The sequence below is a fragment of the Mus caroli genome, chromosome 5, assembly GCF_900094665.2.
Source record: "Mus caroli chromosome 5, CAROLI_EIJ_v1.1, whole genome shotgun sequence".
Lineage (NCBI taxonomy): Eukaryota > Metazoa > Chordata > Mammalia > Rodentia > Muridae > Mus > Mus caroli.
The window spans coordinates 135941731-135962014 of record NC_034574.1 but is presented as its reverse complement, the minus strand read 5'-3'; the positions used below and the strand labels follow the sequence as shown (position 1 = coordinate 135962014).

Below are 20284 nucleotides of genomic sequence, written 5' to 3'. Positions count from 1 at the left end.
AGAAAGAAGAAGAAAGAAGAAGAAGAAAGAAGAAGAAAGAAGAAGAAAGAAGAAGAAAGAAGAAGAAAGAAGAAGCAGAAGCAGAAGCAGAAGCAGAAGCAGAAGCAGAAGCAGAAGCAGAAGCAGAAGCAGAAGAAGAAGAAGAAGAAGAAGAAGAAGAAGAAGAAGAAGAAGAAGAAAAGAAAAGGAGGAGGAGGAGCAGAGGCAGCAGCAGGCTTCAAATGCAAAATCCACAGAAGTTCCCACCACTTAGGTGCCCAGGCCCAAGGGACACCCATGCAGTCCTGGGTGCACCCTGCTCTTCCAAACGCCCTCCATCTTGTCTCCTGTATAGGAACAAAGTGGGTGCCCCCACCCCTTACTTACTTACTTCCCTGGCTCTTCCTCGTGTACCCAAGTGCCCAGAGCACTGACTGCTATGATGGAGAGCCTCCCTGGATTCATGGACAGTTTAATTTCCCTCTATGTACCAACGCTTCCCGAGTTATTACGGCTCGTCCGAGTCCCTGCACTCTAGACATACACGCCCCGTGCTTCAATATTCTGCACTGCACAGCCTCTCAATCTATCTCAGAACGTGGTGACACGGCTAGGGTCACCTTCCTAGCCAACTTGCTCTCACAATCCCCTTGCTGCCTCCTTCCATGGCTGTCACTACAGGCAGGCTGACACACCCACCTGGCATTTCTTATGGGTTTCTGAAAATCTAAACGTCAGTCTACACACTCGTGGGGCAGACACTTTAACCACTGAGCCACGCCCCAGCTCCCCAAACTACCTTTCAGTGCTTAACTTTTGCATAAACTGTTTCACTCACAAACACATCAGCCTGACAACTGCTTCCTGCCAACACTGGCAGGCACCACGGACTCTGTGGGAGGCACTTAGCACAGTGAAGTAGATTCCAGTGGTACCTACATTATCAGTTATCGAGTGTATACTATGATAAATATACATTAACCACACGACAAAGATGCTTCAAGCCTGTGACCTGTGAGCTGTTTTCGGGAGAGAAAAACATGAAATCATTGCTCTGGAAAAGAAATGTAGATGCCAGCGCCTTATAAAGGAAAACACGAGGGCCAGCGAGATGGCTTAGCAGGTGAAGGTGCTTGCCACCAAACCTGGTAACTAGTTCAATCCTTACAACCTGACTCCCTAAACCTTGTCTTTTGACCTCCACACACCCAACATGGCATGTGACACCCACAAATAATTCAAACAAACAAACAAACAAAAGCAAAAACAAACAAACAAACAAACAAAAAACCAAACCCAAACAGTAAGATCAAACAAGACCACAGATCTATGGCTACGTGAATATGAGCTGACAGAATCTGTCTTCAGGTAGATGAACTTCTCTCATTTTAAAAGCACCCAGAGGCCAGCTCTTTACTGAGAGCACACTGAGGATAAACTTAGCACTGTCTTCTTCCCCAATCTGTGTGTCTCTATTTGGGACTCTCCCACTAAGGTGACCTGACTGAGCCGCTGGGAAGGAAGACTCGACTCTTTGGTGAATGCCAAAGCCTAGGAGAGTACAATGGCATCTGCCAGCAAATAAATGACTCCTAATTAACAAGTAACTCTAGCCAAGGGGAAGAAAGGGTATTTGAGGGTAGAAAAAAATCAAGTGGGTCTGCCACTGAACATCGTGGTCATTGAAAGTCATCACCAGGGCCAGGGATGGTGGCATATGCCTTTAACCCTGGCTGAAGATTTCCAGGGCCGCCTGAGCTACATACCCTTTTCGAACCGAGCAATGACGCAAAAACAAAGAAATTGAAACAAACCAAACAAAGAGAAACTACACAGACCATAAGAGAAAAGTGAATACGGTAGTGAAAAATGGATCTGAACGCATTGCATCCTCGGAAAGTTCCAGGCAGGGCAGTGGAACAACAAAAGGGAAGAACAGGAGATGGTACAACGACAGGCGGAGAGACCACTCGGATGCATGGGTCCGTTAGGTGGGGACGGTACAACAACAGGAGTACAGACCACTCAAATACATAGGTCCGTTAGGTGGGGACGGTACTACGACAGGCGAACAAAACACTCGGATGCATGGGTCGGTTAGGTGTTGTCTGGACATACTCCAGAGATGCTCAGCAGGCGCTGGCTGACCCACAGGTAAACCAACACAGAGCTGCTGGGGAAAGCCAGGAGGGCCAGAGGTAAGTAGGGCAAAAGATCCACGTGGGAGCAGGAGACATTCTAAATCCAGGAACAGGGCAGCAAGACAGACAGCACAGAAACAGACAGAGGAATCCACAGAGACTGCTAGAGACAGACAGGTCAATAGAACGTGTGTGTGTGTGTGTGTGTGTGTGTGTGTGTGTGTGTGTGTTAGAATACCACTGGAGATCCAAGAGTACAGCCCATCATAAGCCAAGGCAGCAGGAGCCACATCAAATCCACAATCAGGAAACAAGAGAGGGAGGAAGACATGTTTGCTGGTACTCAAGTCTCTTTCTCCAGTTTATGCTGTCCAGGATGCCCAGAGGGGTTTTCTTACATCAACGAATATGATCAAGACAATCCCGACAGGCAGGTCCATAGGCTCATCTCTTAATATGGTCAAGGTGTCAACTACAGCATCCTGAGGACTTGGTATGGGCTATACCACCTACAGATATGCACTCAACCAGTGCTTACTACTGTCCACTACTGTTTTGTGTGGTTCTTTTATCTCTTTCTGTTGTATCTATTTTCCCCTTTAAAGTCTGATCTGTCCTTTGCCTCTTCAAGTGTAGTAAACCAAGCTGGACAACGGAAACAAAGCCAGACTTACTAAGGATGTATTCATCTTCCGATGCAGTAGGAAGTCTGTAGAAGGACTAATGCAGTCGGGTCTGGGGAAGGAAAAACAACGTCATTATGAGTGGGCATGGAAAAAGGGGAATCCTGCACAAAAACCTCCTAGAACATTCCCAGAAGAAAACCGGAGGGATGGTGGTCTCACTGGCTGTCAGAAAGGACTGGATAATTGCAACCGTGGGTTGGGACTTGGGGGAATGAAAGAGTGCAGCTGTCGAGGTGAATTAACAAGAAATGAACAAGAAATGCTAGTTAAATAATTGCCATTTACTAAGGGATACAAAGGAATACTCGCAAGCTGCTCTGAAAACAAGTTAACCTGGTGGGAACTGTATTTATATAAAATTACGTGATACTTTGATCACAACTTTAATACGACAAAAGGAACGCTGCCAGCCCGGGACTTAGCACTCCCACTAACAAACCCTCTGCGTGACCTCGGTTATGTCACCACCATCGCAGACCCACAGTCTTCCCCTATGAACAGACGCAAACACAAACTTTTCCTGAACTAGACCACAGGATGCTGCAGGGAGAGGCTCAGGAAAACTAACAGGCACAGCAAGGGTGCCGATGGTGCCCAGTAACATCATGAGACTTGGAAGCAATGGGAGACAGAGATGTCAAGTGAGGTAGGAGTTTGGACAGCGCCTCTGCAGCTCAGGTCACTGAGCTGACCGCTCCTATGCCTGCATGCCCGAGGGGGCCATCTAGGCAGCCCAAAGCCATCAACACGACCACTGCCACCGTCCCGGATCCTGCACGCTGAGGACGGGGGGGGGGGGGGGGGGGGGGCCGAGGCATCGCGCAGGCGTTGATCGCTCAGGCCTGGCAAGCGGTCTCAGGCCCCCCTGCAAGCCATCAGACGGACCCAGCCTCCCTCTCACGGCCGCGATCTGCACCCTCAGGCCTCACCTAGGAGGCCGCACCGGGCCCGGGTCTCGCTGCCCCCGTCAGCCCGGTCCTCGGCCTCCCCGGCCTGCAAAGCTGCGTTCGCCTGCTGCCGATCCGGACGCACCGGCCTCGGCCCGCAGGCTCGCGACACCAGCTCGCGCAAGTCAAAGCTGCGAGCGTAGAGACACAGACCGCAGGAAGCCAGGCCAGCGCAGCGGACGTGCGCTTGCGCGAGCATGCACACAAACAGAAGTGCGCACGCGCAGCAGCGCCTTGCCACTGGGCTGGTCCCTGTGGTCTTCCTCTCATCCTTCGGGAGGGGCCGGCCAGAACTCTTAGGCTTCCAGGGATCGTCGCACAAGTCTCCTCCTCGTTTCAGCAGCTTGTGGGTACGGAGCTGAGAGCAACAGTAACCTTCGTGATTTTCCGATTTTCCTCACTTTGAACCTCCAGGAATGGCCTGAGGGGTTATATCCATTTACCCAAACCTCTCCCAGCTTGGTGCTTTTGGATAAAAGGCAGATTCTAACAGATGAAAGAGAGAGAGAGAAAAAAAATGTGTCACTCTCTGTTTAACTGAAGTGCTAGAAGTTTCCATCAAACATTTAAGTATAAGAAGTGTCTACCACCTCTTTTAAAAGAAAGAAGACAAAAACAGTGGTTTTGCCGGATCATACAACAAATGCATAAAAGTACTAAAAGCACCAGAAGGTACACATTAGAAAGGGAGAAAAAACGTGTTTGTCAAACGACTTCTCCAACTCGATGTTTGCAGTCGGGCGACAATGCTCAAACGTGGAACCCTATGGTTAGTCAATTCCTCTCAGATTTCACCTGCCCTCCTGAATAATGCAAAAGTGCTCTTGTCCTATCTGCTTCCAAAGTTGATGGAGACACAACAAAAGCTGCAGATGCAAAAAAGGAAGGAAGAGAAAACACAAATGATGGGTTTCTAGATCACACATCTAATGCACAGAAACTAAAAAGAGAACCAGAAAGAACTCGCAGAAAGAAGAAAATAGCTCTCTGTAAAGTGACCTCTGAAAGGTGACATTTGGGGCCAGGCGACAATGACAGTTTTCAACGATGGTACAATACAATGAACATTCCATCGACTTCTTACAGAACTAATGCAGCAGTGGTCTTGGTCTAATTCTTCATAAAGACGTTGGCGTCAAAACTAATAACAAAGTCTACCAACACAGAAAGTTCTCCGCGCCGATGCAGAGAGTAACATTTTCATCCCAGAAGCACCAAGCACCTTGGAGCCAACCCTAGATAAACTGCTGAGCAACCAGCAGGAGACAGAAGCATCAGGAATCCCTCTCAGATGCTGCAGGGTACACATGGTCTCAGGAGAAAGGGTGAGCCCTCCTCCTCAGAAGGTCTGCACTGCCATGGGGCACCTTCTCCCAGGTTCTCACCTCACCTGGTAACTGAGGTGCCCACCTGAGCTGGCTCCTATCTCATGAACCAAAAGCTCCCCTTCCCCGTGGCAAGCAGGGAGTTACGTCTCTGAATGAGGGGCCTGGGCTAAACTCCCCAGCTGACAGGCAGATAGGAACTCTTTTCTCAAGGTTTACATTGCACAGATGGGACTCAGGCCTTTCAGAAAAGGAATTCCTTGCTTGCAGTGAGGACATTCAAGCTCATATAATTTTTGTATTAAGAAAAGGGGCTGGAGAGATGGCTCAGGGGTTAAGAGCACTGACTGCTCTTCCAAAGGTCCTGAGTTCAATTCTCAACAACCACATGGTGGCTCACAACCATCTGTAAAGGGATCTGATGCCCTCTTTTGGTGTGTCTGAAGACAGTGACAATGTACTCATATAAATAAAAAAATAAATTAAAAAAAAAAGGAAAAGAAAATATTTCGGTTTGTACAAACATGGAACAAGCAGTCAGCAGGCTGAGATGCTTCTGCTCTGCTCAGATGCAAATTGAGTAGCCAAGGAGGCACTCAACCAGTTGGGCCATCTGGAGTCCGTGTAGGTCCTGCAGTCAGTCTTTGTTTTCCCGGCTCATCTTCTCCTCATAGCACAGCTCGCCTGCTGAATGATGATAAGGATGGAAGGTAGGCAACGACTGCCTGAGAGAAACCTTTCATGGAGCCTAAGGTTGCAGCATGGGGGGAAATGGCTGCTTCCCTTGGAACACACTTCAACAGCAAGCATCTGTGAATGTTGGGCAGCTTCCTCAGGGGGACTGGAGTGTTGGAAGAGGCTGAGCTTCTAAGAAGACACTCTGGTTGCCCTGAGGGCAGCTCAACAAACTGATTGGCTAATGGCCTTCTGCCTAACACACCCAGGAAGAGATTAGCAGCTACAGATTATGGAAGCGAATAATTAGCTTCCTTAAAGGAAATAAGATGGGTGCTCAAAATAAAGGCTTATTATTAACATTAATAGTCATTCAATACTATATAATAGTGTTCTATACTCAACTAAATACCCTTGAAAGAGAGCTGGTCATTTCATCTGCTCCAGAAGAATATGTGTGTGTGTGTCTGTGTGTCTGCATGTATGTGTGTGTCTGTGTGTATGGTATGTCTGCATGTATGTACATGTCTGTATGTATGTGTATGTCACTGTGTGTATGTGTTTACCTACAGTCTTACACATGTTTGGTTTTTTGTTTGTTTGTTTGTTTTGGTTTTTCAAGACAGGGTTTCTCTATTTAGCCCTGGCTGTCTTGGAACTCACTCTGTAGACCAGGCTGGCCTCGAACTCAGAGATTTGCCTGCCTCTGCCTCCCAAATGCTGGGATTAAAGGCGTGCACCACCACTGCCCGGCTGGCCTTGAACATGCTATACAAGCACTTGACCAGTAAGCTACATCTAGCCCTTTTCTGTTTCATTTCTCTTTTAAGTTGGCTCACCAAGCTGGCTTGAAGCTACCCTGGAGCCCATGCTGGCCTTGACTCTGCAATCCTGAGCAGCTGTGATGACAGTCCTGCGCTATCATTCCCAACTTTCTAAGGCATTTTAACAAACAATAAGGATTAGGGCTGGAGAGATGGCTAAGCAGTTAAAGAGCACGGACTGCTCTTCCTGGTGCTCAGAGAACCTGAGTTCAGCTCCCAGCACCAATGTCTGTCAGATTATAACACCTGTAACTCCAGTTCAGAGTATTTGGTGCCTGGGGTCTCCAAACATATACACACACAGGCACTTGTGCACACACATGCACATACACATATACTCACACATGTACACACATGTGTTCACATACACACTCACATGCATGTGCACGTGCGCGCGCGTGCACACACACACATACACACACACTGGCCATATGTATTTTTCAATCTTTATAAATTGCCACAGAGGGTCAGCTAGATGCCATGTAAGCCTGACAACTGGACTTCAGTTCCCAGAAGCCACAGTGGAAGGAAAGAACTAACTCCCCAGAGCTGTCCTATGACCTCCCATGTGTTCTGTGTACACACTCATAAAACAAACAACAATAACAAATCAATTCAAAATATAAAACTACCATGGAAACCAATATAAACACATTTCAAAGCCATATGGTCTTAAAGTCAGGGAAAACAAAAATCTCCCATACTCCAGCAGATTTTCCTCAATGAGTGTTTGTGTGTGAGAAACAAGCACTTAAGAAATCTTTCTGGGAGGCTGGAGAGATGGCTCAGCGGTTAAGAGCACTGACTGCTCTTCCGAAGGTCCTGAGTTCAAATTCCAGCACCCACATGGTGGCTCATAACCATCCTTAATGAGATCTGAGGACCTCTTCTGATGTCTGAAGACAGCTACAGTGTACTTACATATAATAATAAATAAATCTTTGGGCTGGAGTGAACAGGGCCCAATCAAGCAGAGGTCCCGAGTTCAATTCCCAGCAACCACATGATGGCTCACAACCATCTGTATAGCTACACTGTACAATAAAATAAATAAATAAGTCTTTTTTTTTTTTTAAAGAAATCTTTCGCTGGGCAGTGGTGGCTCATGCCTTTTATCCCAGCACTTGGGAGGCAGAGGCAGGCAGATTTCTGAGTTCAAAGCCAGCCTGGTCTACAGAGTGAGTTCCAGGACAGCCAGGGCTACACAGAGAAACCCTGTCTCAAAAAACAAAAAAAAAACAAAAAAATAAAAAAAGAAATCTTTCTGTAATTACCCTTCCTATCCCTCTTAAGGCTCACGGCTCTAGGCCATAGGTAGGTAACATTTGCTGTCAACCTCTGTAGTTCAGCATCTGTCGGTAGCTACTACCTACTTGGGTGGTAAAATGTTGAATCTAAATTATCAACTTGACTGGATTTAAAGCCACCTAAAAGACTGCCTTAGTTTCTTTTCATGTGGCTTAGATAACAAAGCCACTTACGGGAAAGAAGGCTTCTTCAGCTCATTATTCAAAGTGGTTCATGACACTGGGGAAGCCAAACCGGAAGGAGCTTGAAGCAGCTGGTCACATTGCATTTACAAACCAGGAGGCAGACAGTGATGAGGGGTGACGATGCTTAACTTTGCTCTCTCTGTCTGTATAGTCCAGGATCCCAACCCAGGGAAACAGTGACCTGCAGTTGACTGGATCTTCCTAACTCAACAAACCTAATCAAGATAGCTCTGTGGCTGGAGAGATGGCTCAGTGATTAAGAGCACTGTCTGCTCTTCCACGGGTCCTGAGTTCAATTCCCAGCACCCACATGGTGGCTCACAACCATTTGTAATGAGATCTGACGCCCTCTTCTGGTATCTGAAGATGGCGACAGTGTAGTCACATACATAAAATAGATAATTTTATTTTTTTAAGGTAACTCTGCACAGGCTTGCCAGAAGATCATCCCAACCTGGATAATCCCTCACAGGTCTGCCTTGTAGGCATGTCTTCTAGGTGATTCTAGAGTCTGTCAAATTGGCAGTTAGCACTGACCACCACAGCCACACACCAGTAGGTATGTCTTCAAGGGAGTTTCCTGAAAGGTTTTCCTGAGGCAGGAATATCCACCTTGAAATGGGTAGTGCCTTCTCATGGACTTAGGGTCTTGGCGATGTGACCCCTCACACTATTTCCACTGCCCCTTTGCCATGGCAGACTATAGCTTGCCATCTGTGAGCTCAAATAAACCCTTGTTTTCTGAAGTTGCATTGGTCAAATATTTTGTCCCAACAGTGTCCTCTGATGGCGCACTTTGAGGAGGTCCTGGGAGCATACAGCATGGGCCCTGGGTGGAAGAAGTAGGTTCAGTGGGAGCAGGGAGGATTTCCTGGGGCTGTGGTCCCTCTGTCTGCTGTGCAGTGAGCAGCTGCCCACGACCACACAGATGCCACTGTGATGATCTGCCTCACAAAGCATGCACAGAACCCTTGAAATGCTGAGATCAAACACAATGTTCCTGTTTCAGGTACAGTGTCACAGGTATAGAAAAGCAACTCACAGAGCAAACTGATGCCAGGAAGGTGGGGCCATTGCTGTGATAGAACTGACCTTGTGGTTTCCGAACCTGTGGAGCTGGCTTGAAAGAGAAATTCGAGAGTCCTGAGCTTTCCAGTAAAGAAGTTTAAGGATGTTGTAAGCCCAGCTAGGAGAGAGATCCTGAGTGAGTTCAACACATCAGGCTTCCAGGAGATACTCAGTGTAGACTGCACTCAGAAGTTTCAAGTGGGAATGAGACGCTTATTGGAAATTGCACAAGAGGCCATTTGTATTATGTTCTGCCAAGAAACTCGTAAATATTTTGTATTTTGGTTTTGTGTCTTTTCACAGGGCCTCAGTATGTATCTTTGTCTGGCTTGGAACTCACTATGTAGACCAGACCCTCCTGCTTCTGCCTCTTTTTTTTTTTTCCTTTTATTTATTTATTATATGTTTTCAGACACACCAGAAGAGGGCATCAGATCCCGTTACAGATGGTTGTGAGCCACTATGTGGTTGCTGGGATTTGAACTCAGGAGCTTCAGAAGAGCAGTCAGTGCTTTTAACTGCTGAGCCATCTCCTGCCTCTGCCTCTGCCTCTGCCTCTGCCTCTCTCTGCCTCTGCCTCTCTCTCTCTCTGCCTCTGCCTCTTCTCTCTGCCCCTGCCTCCCCTCTCTGTCCCTGCCTCCCCTCTCTGCCCCTGCCTCCCCTCTCTGCCCCTGCCTCCCCTCTCTGCCCCTGCCTCCCCTCTCTGTCCCTGCCTCCCCTCTCTGTCCCTGCCTCCCCTCTCTGCCCCTGCCTCCCCTCCCTGCCCCTGCCTCCCCTCTCTGCCCCTGCTTCCCCTCCCTGCCCCTGCCTCCCTGCCCCTGCCTCCCTGCCCCTGCTCCCTACCCCTGCCTCCCTGCCTCTGCCTCCCTGCCTCCCTGCCTCCCTGCCCCTGCCTCCCCGCCTCCCTGCCCCCACGCCCCTGCCCCTGCCCCTGCCCCTGCCCCTGCCCCTGCCCAGAGCTAGGGTCATAGACATGAGCCACCATGCCCAGTTGCTCTGAGGCTCTGGGACTGTGATAGTCAGAGTTACCACCACTCTAGAATTATCTTGCATTAACTGGTGTCAGACAACTCATCTTAATTGTGGGCAGGTCTATTCTCTAGACAGGGGATACTAGGCTATCTAAGGTGGAAAAGGGGGGCTTAAAAACCATCATGTGCCATCCACTCTCTGCTTCCTGACTGTGGATGCAGTGTGACCAGATACTTACTTCAAGCTGTTGCAGCTGGAATCGGCTGCCATGATAGACCATACCCTGAGCCAAGTCAGAATCATCCTTTCTCCCTTGAGTTGCTTTCCTTGAAGCATTGACCATAGCAACAGACAAAGAAACAACAGCAAACAAACAAACAAACAAGATAATAATGTATTAACTAATGCTGTAAAGGAATTTTAGGGACAGCATAGTATTCAGACTGTGGCATGGTTACCATAGGCTGCTTTTAGTCAGGTTTAAAAGTTAAACATTAGGCGTAAAAACAGAGCAGAAAGACTTGGGAAGATGTTTGTGGGTTGGTCAGAAAAGCATGTTAAATTGAGGCTAAAGCAGAGGTGGGTTGTGAGAAGCAGTTCTGTGGCTGGGGACATCCCACCCAGTACCTGCCACCGCTCAGCGTGTCCTGTTCTTAAGTTCTCAGCATGCAGCAGAAGCAGGAATGTCATGACTGTGACCACGCCTCCAAATGTCAACAGACATGTATCCTTGCATGTTACCACAGCAGGCAGAGGATGGATGCTTGTAAGCCACTAGTAAGGACAGAGAAGGTGGCATCAACTGGACCCCTGGCTACTAGTTGCACCTTCCACTGTATGATGACTATACTTGATCTGTGACTGAGTGCCTGTGATGGTTTATATATGCTTGGCCTAGGGAGTGGCACTATTAGAACATGTGGCCTTGTTGGAGGAAGCGTGTCACTGTGGGGGTGGGCTTGGAGACTTTCCTCCTAGCTGCCTGAGGATGCTCAGTCTGTTTCTGGCTTCCTTGGGATGAAGGTGTAGAATCCTCAGCTCCTCCTGCACCATGCCAACCAGGATGTGGCCATGCTTCCACCTTGTTGACAATGGACTGAACCTCTGAACCTGTAAGCCAACCCCAATTAAATGTTGTTCTTTATAAGACTTGCCTTGGTCATGGTGTCTGTTCACAGCAGTAAAACCCTAACTGAGACAGTGAGTACCCTTGGCACCTTGATTCTTTCTGGTCCTCTGTCCTGTGCCCTATCTTGGGTTGCCTCCTTGGATACTATAATGGTTAGATTTAATTGTCCACTTGACACAATCTAGGATCAGCTGGGAAAGGAGTGGATTGTCCTTTGGACAAGTCTGTTGAGGAGCCCCTCAATTACATTGATTGATGTGAGAAGGACCAGCCCACTATGGGTAGTACTATTCCCTGGGAAGGGGATTCAGAACGGTTTAAGAATAAAGGAGCCAAGCTGAGCACAAAAAAATGTGTGAGCATATGTGCCTTTGTGTCTCTCTGCAGACGTGATGTGCCTTGCCATTTGACACTGCCTTGACTTCACAATGATGGGCAGTAACCTGGATTTAGCAGCTGAAGTAAACCCCTTTCTTCACTTGGTTGCTTTTTAATCAGAATATGTAATCACAGAACAGAAATAGAAATAGAATAGGCACTGAACATCAGCTCTTTCTGCTAAAGGATGCCACCCTTCTGCTCAGGATCACCCCCTCCTCCATGGCTGGAAACACTCCATTTACCAGCGAGCCTCAGGACTGGCCTCTTTCCCAAAGATCTAAATCCAGAGATTGTTATTGTATATATTTCCTCTCTTTGTAAACTTGATCAGCCGGAAGAGTCAGTTTGAATCCTGAGGCTTCATTGTTTGCACAGGCAGAAAAAAAAAAATCCACCATTAGCTGCCATCTTCTACACCCAAGGGCCCCACTAGATTTTAGGAGTTACAGAATTGGAAGACTTCCTCATGGGTTAAAGAGCATTATGCACCAAGGGACAAATGGAAACTTTAGAGGAGCAGGCCCAGCAAGGCACAGAAATGCCAGGGGGAGAAGGCCAGGCTCAACTTTCCTCTGAGGTCCTCATGCTCATATGGGCACAACAACCGTGGGTAGCACTCGCCAGCCAGGAGCATGGTTCAAAGGTGCCATCAGAGAAGAACTTCCTGCCTGATACCACCCTGCCATGTCAGATCTCCATCATGTCCCTCACAAGCCCCTCACATACCCTACCCTGCTCTGTTCATCTCTAGTGTTCTTGCTTTCTTTAGAACCCCCACTGCATTCTCCAACTCTAGATTTCCAAACCTGCACATTCATCCTCGGAACCTATCAGATCATCAGTTAACACATTTTGTCTTTCAAACCAGTTGCCAGGTTGGAAGGCCGATGACCTCACGGGCTTCCGCCCCTCCTGATTGGAAGAGCCAAACTCTGTGGAGCTAGGCAGCAAGGTGGACAAACACCTTCTCAGGGCTCTCCTCACAACCGACTTCTCCCTAGACGACAGGAAGACCCAGGAGTGGATTCAGCCAGAGTCCAGGAGGAAGGCAGGGGAGACACGAGTCTAGGATTCATAGAAAGGAGGGAAGAGAGCTATGGATGCCAGTGAAATTTCCTCACAGTCTGGGGAACAGTGTCCCCAGCTGAGCACCACGATGGCCTCACCAGTGATGGATGACGGTATCCCAGGATTATCAGGTGAAGTTACCAGGGTGAGAAGAGATGTGAGTGGGTGGCAGGAAGGAGGAAGGTCATAGGAGTGAGGATCTCAGGGCTCTGGATGCCAGGAGAAGGAGAGGGCAGGCAAGTGGCAGGCATGTGGATGCCACATAGAGTGAAAACTTACAGAGCATGAAGGGGGATGAAGGATTATGAAAAGATGTTTTCCTCAGGAGACAGATTTCTGAGTTTGAGGCCAGCCTGGTCTATAGAGCAAGTCCCAGGACAAACAGAGATATACAGAGAAACCCTGTCTTAAACAAAACAAAAAACACAAAGAAAAAGAGTATATTTAATGAAGTTTTTTGTTACTATTTATTTACTTATTTATTTATATTAGGTATTTTCTTCATTTACATTTCAAATGCTATCCCAATAATTAAGTTTTTAAAAAGGAAAAAAGTTTTATCCAAATGGAGAAATGATGTATAATGGGGAAGAGACTGAGGTTGCAAATGGGGATAGACAGAGGAACGGAGAATCTACCACGTTTCAGGGATCAGTGAAGAGAAAACAGTATATATATTGCAGAGAGGACAAACAAGGAGAATGGTCTTGGAAAAGGGATGAGTGTAAGAGACAGGGTGACCCCTAATCCTCAGAACAAGCAGAAACATCAGTCTGTCAGTTACACGTGTTTCATTTCAAACTGGTTGCTAGATTGGAAGGTCGATGACATCATAGGCATCTGCTCCTCCTGATTGGAGGAGAGACACTCCATGGTGGCAGGCAGCTCGGTGGACAACAGCATCTTCTTGGAGTTTTCCTCCACTCTTGACTTCTCCCTAGATGGGGGAAGGGACGCCAGGCGTGGATTCAGCCAGAGTCCAGGAGGAGGGTGGGAGAGATCAGAGTCTGGGATTTGTGGAAGGGGGAATACAGGTTGGGAGAATCGTGACTGCTGGCCAACTGTCATTGTGTTCTGAGGAACAGAGCCCTCAGCCTGGCATCACCAGGCCCTCATCTGGGGTGGTGGTGGATGGGGAGAGCTCAGGACTGGCAGGTGAGGGGACAGATGGAGAAGAGATGGGAGAGGGAGACAGTAGGGAGGAGGACACAGAAGGAAGGAAGGGAAGAGGGTCTAGGATGAAGGCAGGGAGGACAGGGTGGTAGACTCAGGTGTCACATGGACTAAGACTCTGTAGAATGAGAAAAGAGGTTAGGCACTAAGAGACAAAGACAGGACAGAGAAGAGGAGACCCAAAAAGAGACTTCCTTTTTATGGGACAGTATCTCTCTAATGAGGAAGAATCTTGAGGGATATGGAGTGGGGACAGTGATAAGGTGAGGGAGTAGGTGGCTATCCACCCAGGGGGGAACTGCACAGTGGTTTGAGGGAAAGGCAGCAGCTGAAGAGGTTTGGGGTGTTTGGAGTACAGTGGGCAGGGTGGAGATCATCAAAGCCTGAGCTTCATACTGGGCGGGCTTTCTTCACATAGAACCAAGGGTGGAAGCCACCCTCCAGCCTCCATCCAGCATCCAAAAGAGGAAGAGGGACGAGTCATCAGATTCTGAAGATGACCTAGCAGAGCTATTTGAACCTGATCCCCAGCCGGTGTGGTCAGTGGAGACGCTGTGCGGACTTAGGATGAGGCTGAAGAGGCGACGTGTGTCTACAGTGCGTCCTGAACACCACAAGGTCTTCACCAAGCTGCTCGGTAAGAGACGCCTACACAGCTCCCTCCTTAAGCAAATGAGGGACCTTCTAGTCAACACTCTTCCCTGTGGGAAAGCTGCCCTCACAGCCCCACACTTGGTCAGCTTGGGTGACTTATGTTTAATCGATTCTTAGGGTCACACAGGTGCCAGGGACTTAACTAGAATTGACACAAGGAGACGAGAAGGTTGGTGCTCACCAGGCCTCTGTCACTTTGCTCTCTCTTACTTTGCTGGGTTGAGACATCTTCACCCAAACACCAACACAGTCATGTTCCAACCCTCATATGACATCAGATGGGACTGTCAGCATAAGTGCTTCTGGCCTATGGAGTGGTGCATGTGGTACAATGAGGGGATGTCACAGTCTATTGCAGCATCTTGTTCCTAGAATGCAGGGGTAGCTTGGTTGCAAGTATCTTGCTTAGCACATTCGAGATCCTGGGTTGATCCCTGAACCACATGCACATTAACTATATCTGATGTGTGATATGATATGCATGCCACTGATACTCTAAGCTTTGCTCGGTGCCTCCTCTTTGGAGTCTCAGATGAGACCATTGTCCCTTCCTCTTCTGTTTACTCTCCTACAACTAGCCGTAGGTTCCCCATTAGTTTCCTTTGCTTTAAACACCATGACAAGATGGATCTCAAGGAGGAAGGGGTTTATTTTGGTTTATGCTTCCATGTCAAAATCCATCACTGGGGTGAGCTGGACTTCAAGCAGGAACTGAAGCAGACACCATAGAAGAATGTTGCCTATCGGCTTGTTCCTGGCTTCTGTCCAGCTAGCAAGACCACCTACTCAGGGATGGTACCGCCCACAGTGGGCAGTGGCCCACTATGTAAATTAGCAATCATAAAATTTCTCCAAAACATGGCCACGGGTCAAACTGATTGAAATAATCTCCAAACTGAGACTCCCCAGGTAATCCTGGACTGTGTTAAGATGAGAGCAAAAGCTAACTAGATTTCTGTCAACATGATAGATACATAAACATATCACCTTAAGGCATAACCTTTCCTTTCCTCTTTGTCCCCTTTAAAAGACTCACTGTTTTTGAAAAATTCTAACTCTTTAAAATGACTTGGAAACAGCCAAAGTCGTTTAACTATGGGAATCTGGGATCATTCATAATCTTATTGCTCTAAAGGGCGTGAGCAAGTCCTACTCCTTCAGCTCCATCCCCTGCATCGCACACTGCTTGTCTCATAGACTTAGTAGGTCCACACCTGTTACAGTCTTTATTGGTCATCAGCTGGTCCTAGCATCTCCAATATCCTGGCGCTCCCTACTGCAACTGGGTCTGAAGCTTGACCAGTGACCACTCCTGGTCACTTGTCAGGACTCTGGCCCTGCTGCAGGGTGCCAGACTCAGCATCATCTCCCCCAAATCCCTTCAGTCCTGCAGCTTCCACATCATCAAAACCAGTACCACTTGGGATAGTCTTTTCCTTTCTTCTCTTATACAATACATCCTCATCTCAGTTTCCCCTCCTTCCACTCCTCAGGTACTCCCCCCCCCTCCCTTCTCCCCAGACCCCCCCCCCCCCCCCCCCCCCCCACTTTCCTAGGACAGGGCAACCCAGTAGGAGGAAAAGGGTACATAATGCAGGCAAAAGAGTCAGAGACAGCTCCACTCCCACTGTTGTTGTTGTTGTTGTTTTGTTTTGGTTGGTTGGTTGGTTGGTTTTTTCGAGACAGGGTTTCTCTCTGTAGCCCTGGCTGTCCTGGAACTCTCTCTGTAGACCAGGCTGTCCTTGAACTCAGAAATCTGCCTGCTGGGATTAAAGGCATGTGCCACCACCACCCGGCTCCACGCCCACTGTTAAGAATCTCACAAAACATCAGGCTACCAGCTATAACAGGTCTGCAGAAGACCTAGTAAAGACCCATGGTTGCCGCTTCAGTCTCTGTGACCACCCATGAGCCATGGTGAGTTCATTCTGTGGGCCTTGGTCTCCTGGTGTTCTTGGCCCCTCCACCACGTGGGGGATTCTCTCTGCTACCAGCTTGTGATACAGCAGCCTCTCTTCTCCTGGACCATGGCTTCTGTGTCCCTGCCTAGGAACACGCTTCCCACAAGATTACAACACAGTGATGTTGCTCTTTTATTAATCAAAGCCAATTCTCCCGCCCTAGATAACCAGCAACCAGAGACTCTTAAAAACCAAAAAACCAAAAAATTTTCACATGAAGAAAGAGCCTGGAGTTTCACAAGCCAGGCCTCCAAGGTCTGCACTTCTCTCAGTATCCCTGTTAGACAAGCTCCCACAAAAGAGCCCATTGAGCACTGAACACTAAATGGTTTTTCCAGCCCCAAATTCCAAATCCTTGCCTTAAACAACCTGGCAAGCCCATCTCAGCAACACCACTTCTGACATTAATCAAGGGTACCTACAGAAACATAAATGATAGAATGACATTTACACACACACACACACACACACAGCACATGGCACAGAGCACATGATATTTGTTAGATTGGCGCACATGATATGGTGTGGCTAGTCAAACAACGTCAGGTCTCACACTGGTCCTGACCTGAACCCTCCCCCAGGGAGGTGGTTCTCCTGGCTCCAGCTCCCAGCCTGTTCCTGTTCACACTATAACAAGTGTGGTTCCTTCACAGAGGATCCCGTGGTGAAAAAATTCCTGACCTGGGACAAGATGCTGAGGGTGTCAGACAAGGTGAGGAGTCCTGCTCTGAGCTTGGCCTCCTGCTCCTGTCCTGAGCTGGCCGCCTGCTCCTGTTCTGCATGGGGAGGGACCCCGCTGATCCACACTCCTCTGCCCCTCAGTGGTTTCATCTGAAGCCACACGGTCCTGGCCCTTGATCTCCTGCCAGTGTCTCTCTGCAAGGACTTGCAGCATCTTACAGAGTGGACAGGGGGCTCCTGCCTCACTGGAATCCTTGAGATCTGAGCCCAAGACCACCATCTTACCTTGGGAATTGCTTCTCTCCCCACAGCTCTCTGGGTCCTTTGCTCCAGCTGGACAAGCTTCTCCTTGTCCCTGATGGCCTAAACCCTCCCTCAGAACTGACCCAGAGCCAGCCATGCTCATACAGGCTTCAGGGAGCCATGCAGCTGCAACAAGGGCACCTGCTCGTGCCCTTCCATCCCCTACCCCCTGCCCACACTGCAGGCACCCAAACTCTAGGCTCCTCTCTGAACCTCAGGCCTGCCTCAGCCACCCTTCCTCTGTCTCTACATTCCTTGTCTCCAGGGTGTGACCGCTCCTCTCTTGTCTCCTTTCTCCATCAGTACCTCCTGTCTATGGTCATAGCTTATTTCAGCCGCGCTGGGCTCTTCTCCTGGCAGTACAGGCCAATCCACTTCTTCCTGGCTCTGTGAGTATTTTGCCTCCTCCCATTGCTCACTGCCCTGTGTGTTGGATCACAAAACGTGGGCCTCTCACCTATTCTTGTAGTATAAATGCCCACAAACTATTTTTTACTAATGAAAACAGCTAACTTATACCAGTGAGAAATTTAAGAAGGGCTGGGAAGATGGCCCAGTTGATAATGTTGTTTGCCATACATACACAAAGACTAGTGTTCAGATTTCTAGCCCATAGTACATAGGCTGAGTGTTAGCCATTCTAGTGATAGGCGTTCATGTAAAGGAAGATTATTTGGGGTTCAGAGCAGCCTCCCTAGCCTAACTGGGGAGACTGAGGTCCCAGTACAAGACTCTGTCTCATGAATCAAAGTTAAGATTGACTTCTGGCTGTGTTTAAATGCTCAATTGTGCTGCACCCCCAGCCCCCCATTCATCCATGCGTTCAAGAATGCAGACAACCAGGAAACGCACAGTTCTTCGTAGATAATTAACCGTGTCCCCAAGCACTAAGGTAGCGCCTGTGTCCCTTCCTTGACTATCTCCCTGAGTCTTTCTTCCGTCATAATTCTAGGTAGCAGCAAGTTGACAATTAAACCTGGAGTCCCCGTGTGAACTCAGCCATCTTCCTAGGGACTTCCTCTCCAACCGGCATCTCCCCTGCTTCTTGGCTCCTGCCAGTGTTACACCCTCCATTTTAGCTCTGTCTAGGTGTTTCACACAGTGTGCCTAGGGACAATCACCTCTCCTTAAACTTAGTTTGTACTCAGGGCAAGGTGGAGCCTCCGTTTAGCTGAGCTACTCAGGAAGCTGAGACAGGAGGATTCTTGAGCCAAAGATTTTTAAGGGTACCATAGTAACATAACAGGGCACCTCAAACTAACAAAACCTTTTGTCTGCCCTGCTGGACCCGCCAGCTTGTGCCTCCAGAAGAACTGTGTAGAGATTCTGTCCAGATAGGATGCTTGGGGAGTGGAGAGATGGCTCAGGGGCTAAGAGATCATAGGACTCTGGCAAAGGACTGGAGTTCAGTTTCCAACATCCATAAAAGGCGGCTCACAACACTGCAGGGGTCCAGCACCCCCTATGGGCACCTGTACTCATATGCACATACCCTCATATGCACACACAGCTAATTCTAAATAAGAGGCATATTTAAGGAACTGGAAAGCCAGCTCAGGAGATAAGGAAGTACCCGGTTCTTTTAGAAAAACAGACTCCAGTTCAAGGGGGGGTCTGATGCCCTCTTCTTGCCTCCAAGGATGGACACACACACAGAGAGAGAGAGGAGAGAGAGAGAGAGAGAGAGAGAATATACATAAATAAAAAAAAATATGAGATAGGTTTTAACCTCTGATCTCTTCCCTTTCCCCAGTCTCATCTCATTACAGTGGACACCCATTGGCATTCTAGGGACACCTCAATTTGGTTTTATTTGGGGGATGTTTCTGTCACAGTACTCAGTCAGTGAAGTCGTCAGTATTGCAAATGCTGTATCTACCACATTCACTCCTTCATCTGCTTCTCCAGTGATTCGTTCAGCACATCTGAGGAGGCGCATCCTTAGTGTTAAAGTATGAAGGAACTGAGAGAGAGGTCAGAAGTGTCAGTTGAGCTTTAAGGAGAAAATCAATTGGTTGTCTTTGTTAGGGTTTCGTTGCTGTGAAGAGACACCATGACCAAGATAACCCTCCTAAAGGAAGACACTTAACTGGGCCTGGCTTACAGGTTCAAAGGTTTAGTCCAGTATCATCGTGGTTGGGAAACATGGTGCTATGCAGCCAGACATGGTGCTGGAGAGGTACCTGAGTCTTCTACCTCTGGATTGGCAGATAGAGGAAGAGAGAGACACACTGGACGTGGCTTGAGGATCTGAGACCTCAAAAACCAACATCCCCCACCCCCACCCCCCGAAGTGACACACTTCCTCCAGCAAGGCCACATCTCCTAATAGTGCCACTCCCTGGGGGCCATTTTCATTCAAACCACCACAGTAGGGAAGGCAAGCAGGGTCAGGCTGGAGTCTGGGGTGCTTATCCTGAGGCAGAATACAGTGTGTGCACACAGCTCAAATCCAGAGAAGGTAGAGACTGGAAAGGTAAAATCAGCTGACAGTGAGGCCTGCAGAGATAGCACTAGGCTCTGCCTATGGTCTCTCCTCACTTGTTCAGTGGCTGTGATCACCTGCTAACATGGCTCCCCGGTCCTCCCTGATTCCTTCCACAGCTACCTGGCCAATGACATGGAGGAGGACAACCAGGCCCCTAAGCAAGACATTTTTTACTTCCTCTATGGGAAGAGCTATGCCCAGCGCCCCATGTTCCACAAACTGCGCTTTCAGTTCATTCGGTCCATGGGCTGGAAGATCTGGGTGTCCCGGGAGGAGTGTGAAGAGGTGTGGGGGGGAGAGGGAAGAGGGAGCGGGGGGAGGAAGGGGAGGGGGAGG

General features: G+C 48.5%; 2 protein-coding genes across 6 annotated transcripts in view; one reads left to right on the top strand and one right to left on the bottom strand.

Moving 5' to 3' along the window:
• Znf12 (zinc finger protein 12) overlaps positions 1-10797 on the bottom strand; it is a 20480-nt gene extending 9683 nt beyond the window's left edge. For 2 of the 3 annotated variants that reach the window (XM_021161721.2, XM_021161723.2), the window contains exons 1-2: positions 3736-3915; positions 2795-2855 (exon numbers count right to left, since the gene is read on the bottom strand). In XM_021161721.2, the coding sequence (XP_021017380.1) occupies positions 2795-2809 (15 nt within the window). In that variant the 5' untranslated portion in view covers positions 2810-2855; positions 3736-3915. Of the gene's footprint in view, positions 1-2794; positions 2856-3735; positions 3916-10737 lie in introns of those variants that run through there. The other variant, XM_021161722.2, reaches the window with a different exon arrangement.
• A 1757-nt stretch (positions 10798-12554) lies between these two features.
• The window catches only part of LOC110293874 (speedy protein E4A), a 9696-nt gene continuing 1966 nt past the window's right edge, over positions 12555-20284 (top strand). The window contains exons 1-5 of one of the 3 annotated variants that reach the window (XM_021161726.1): positions 12717-12819; positions 14280-14498; positions 17130-17188; positions 17764-17849; positions 20065-20233. In XM_021161726.1, coding sequence (XP_021017385.1) covers positions 12717-12819; positions 14280-14498; positions 17130-17188; positions 17764-17849; positions 20065-20233 — 636 coding nt within the window. Of the gene's footprint in view, positions 12820-13554; positions 13844-14279; positions 14499-17129; positions 17189-17763; positions 17850-20064; positions 20234-20284 lie in introns of those variants that run through there. The other 2 variants (XM_021161724.1, XM_021161727.1) reach the window with 2 other exon arrangements.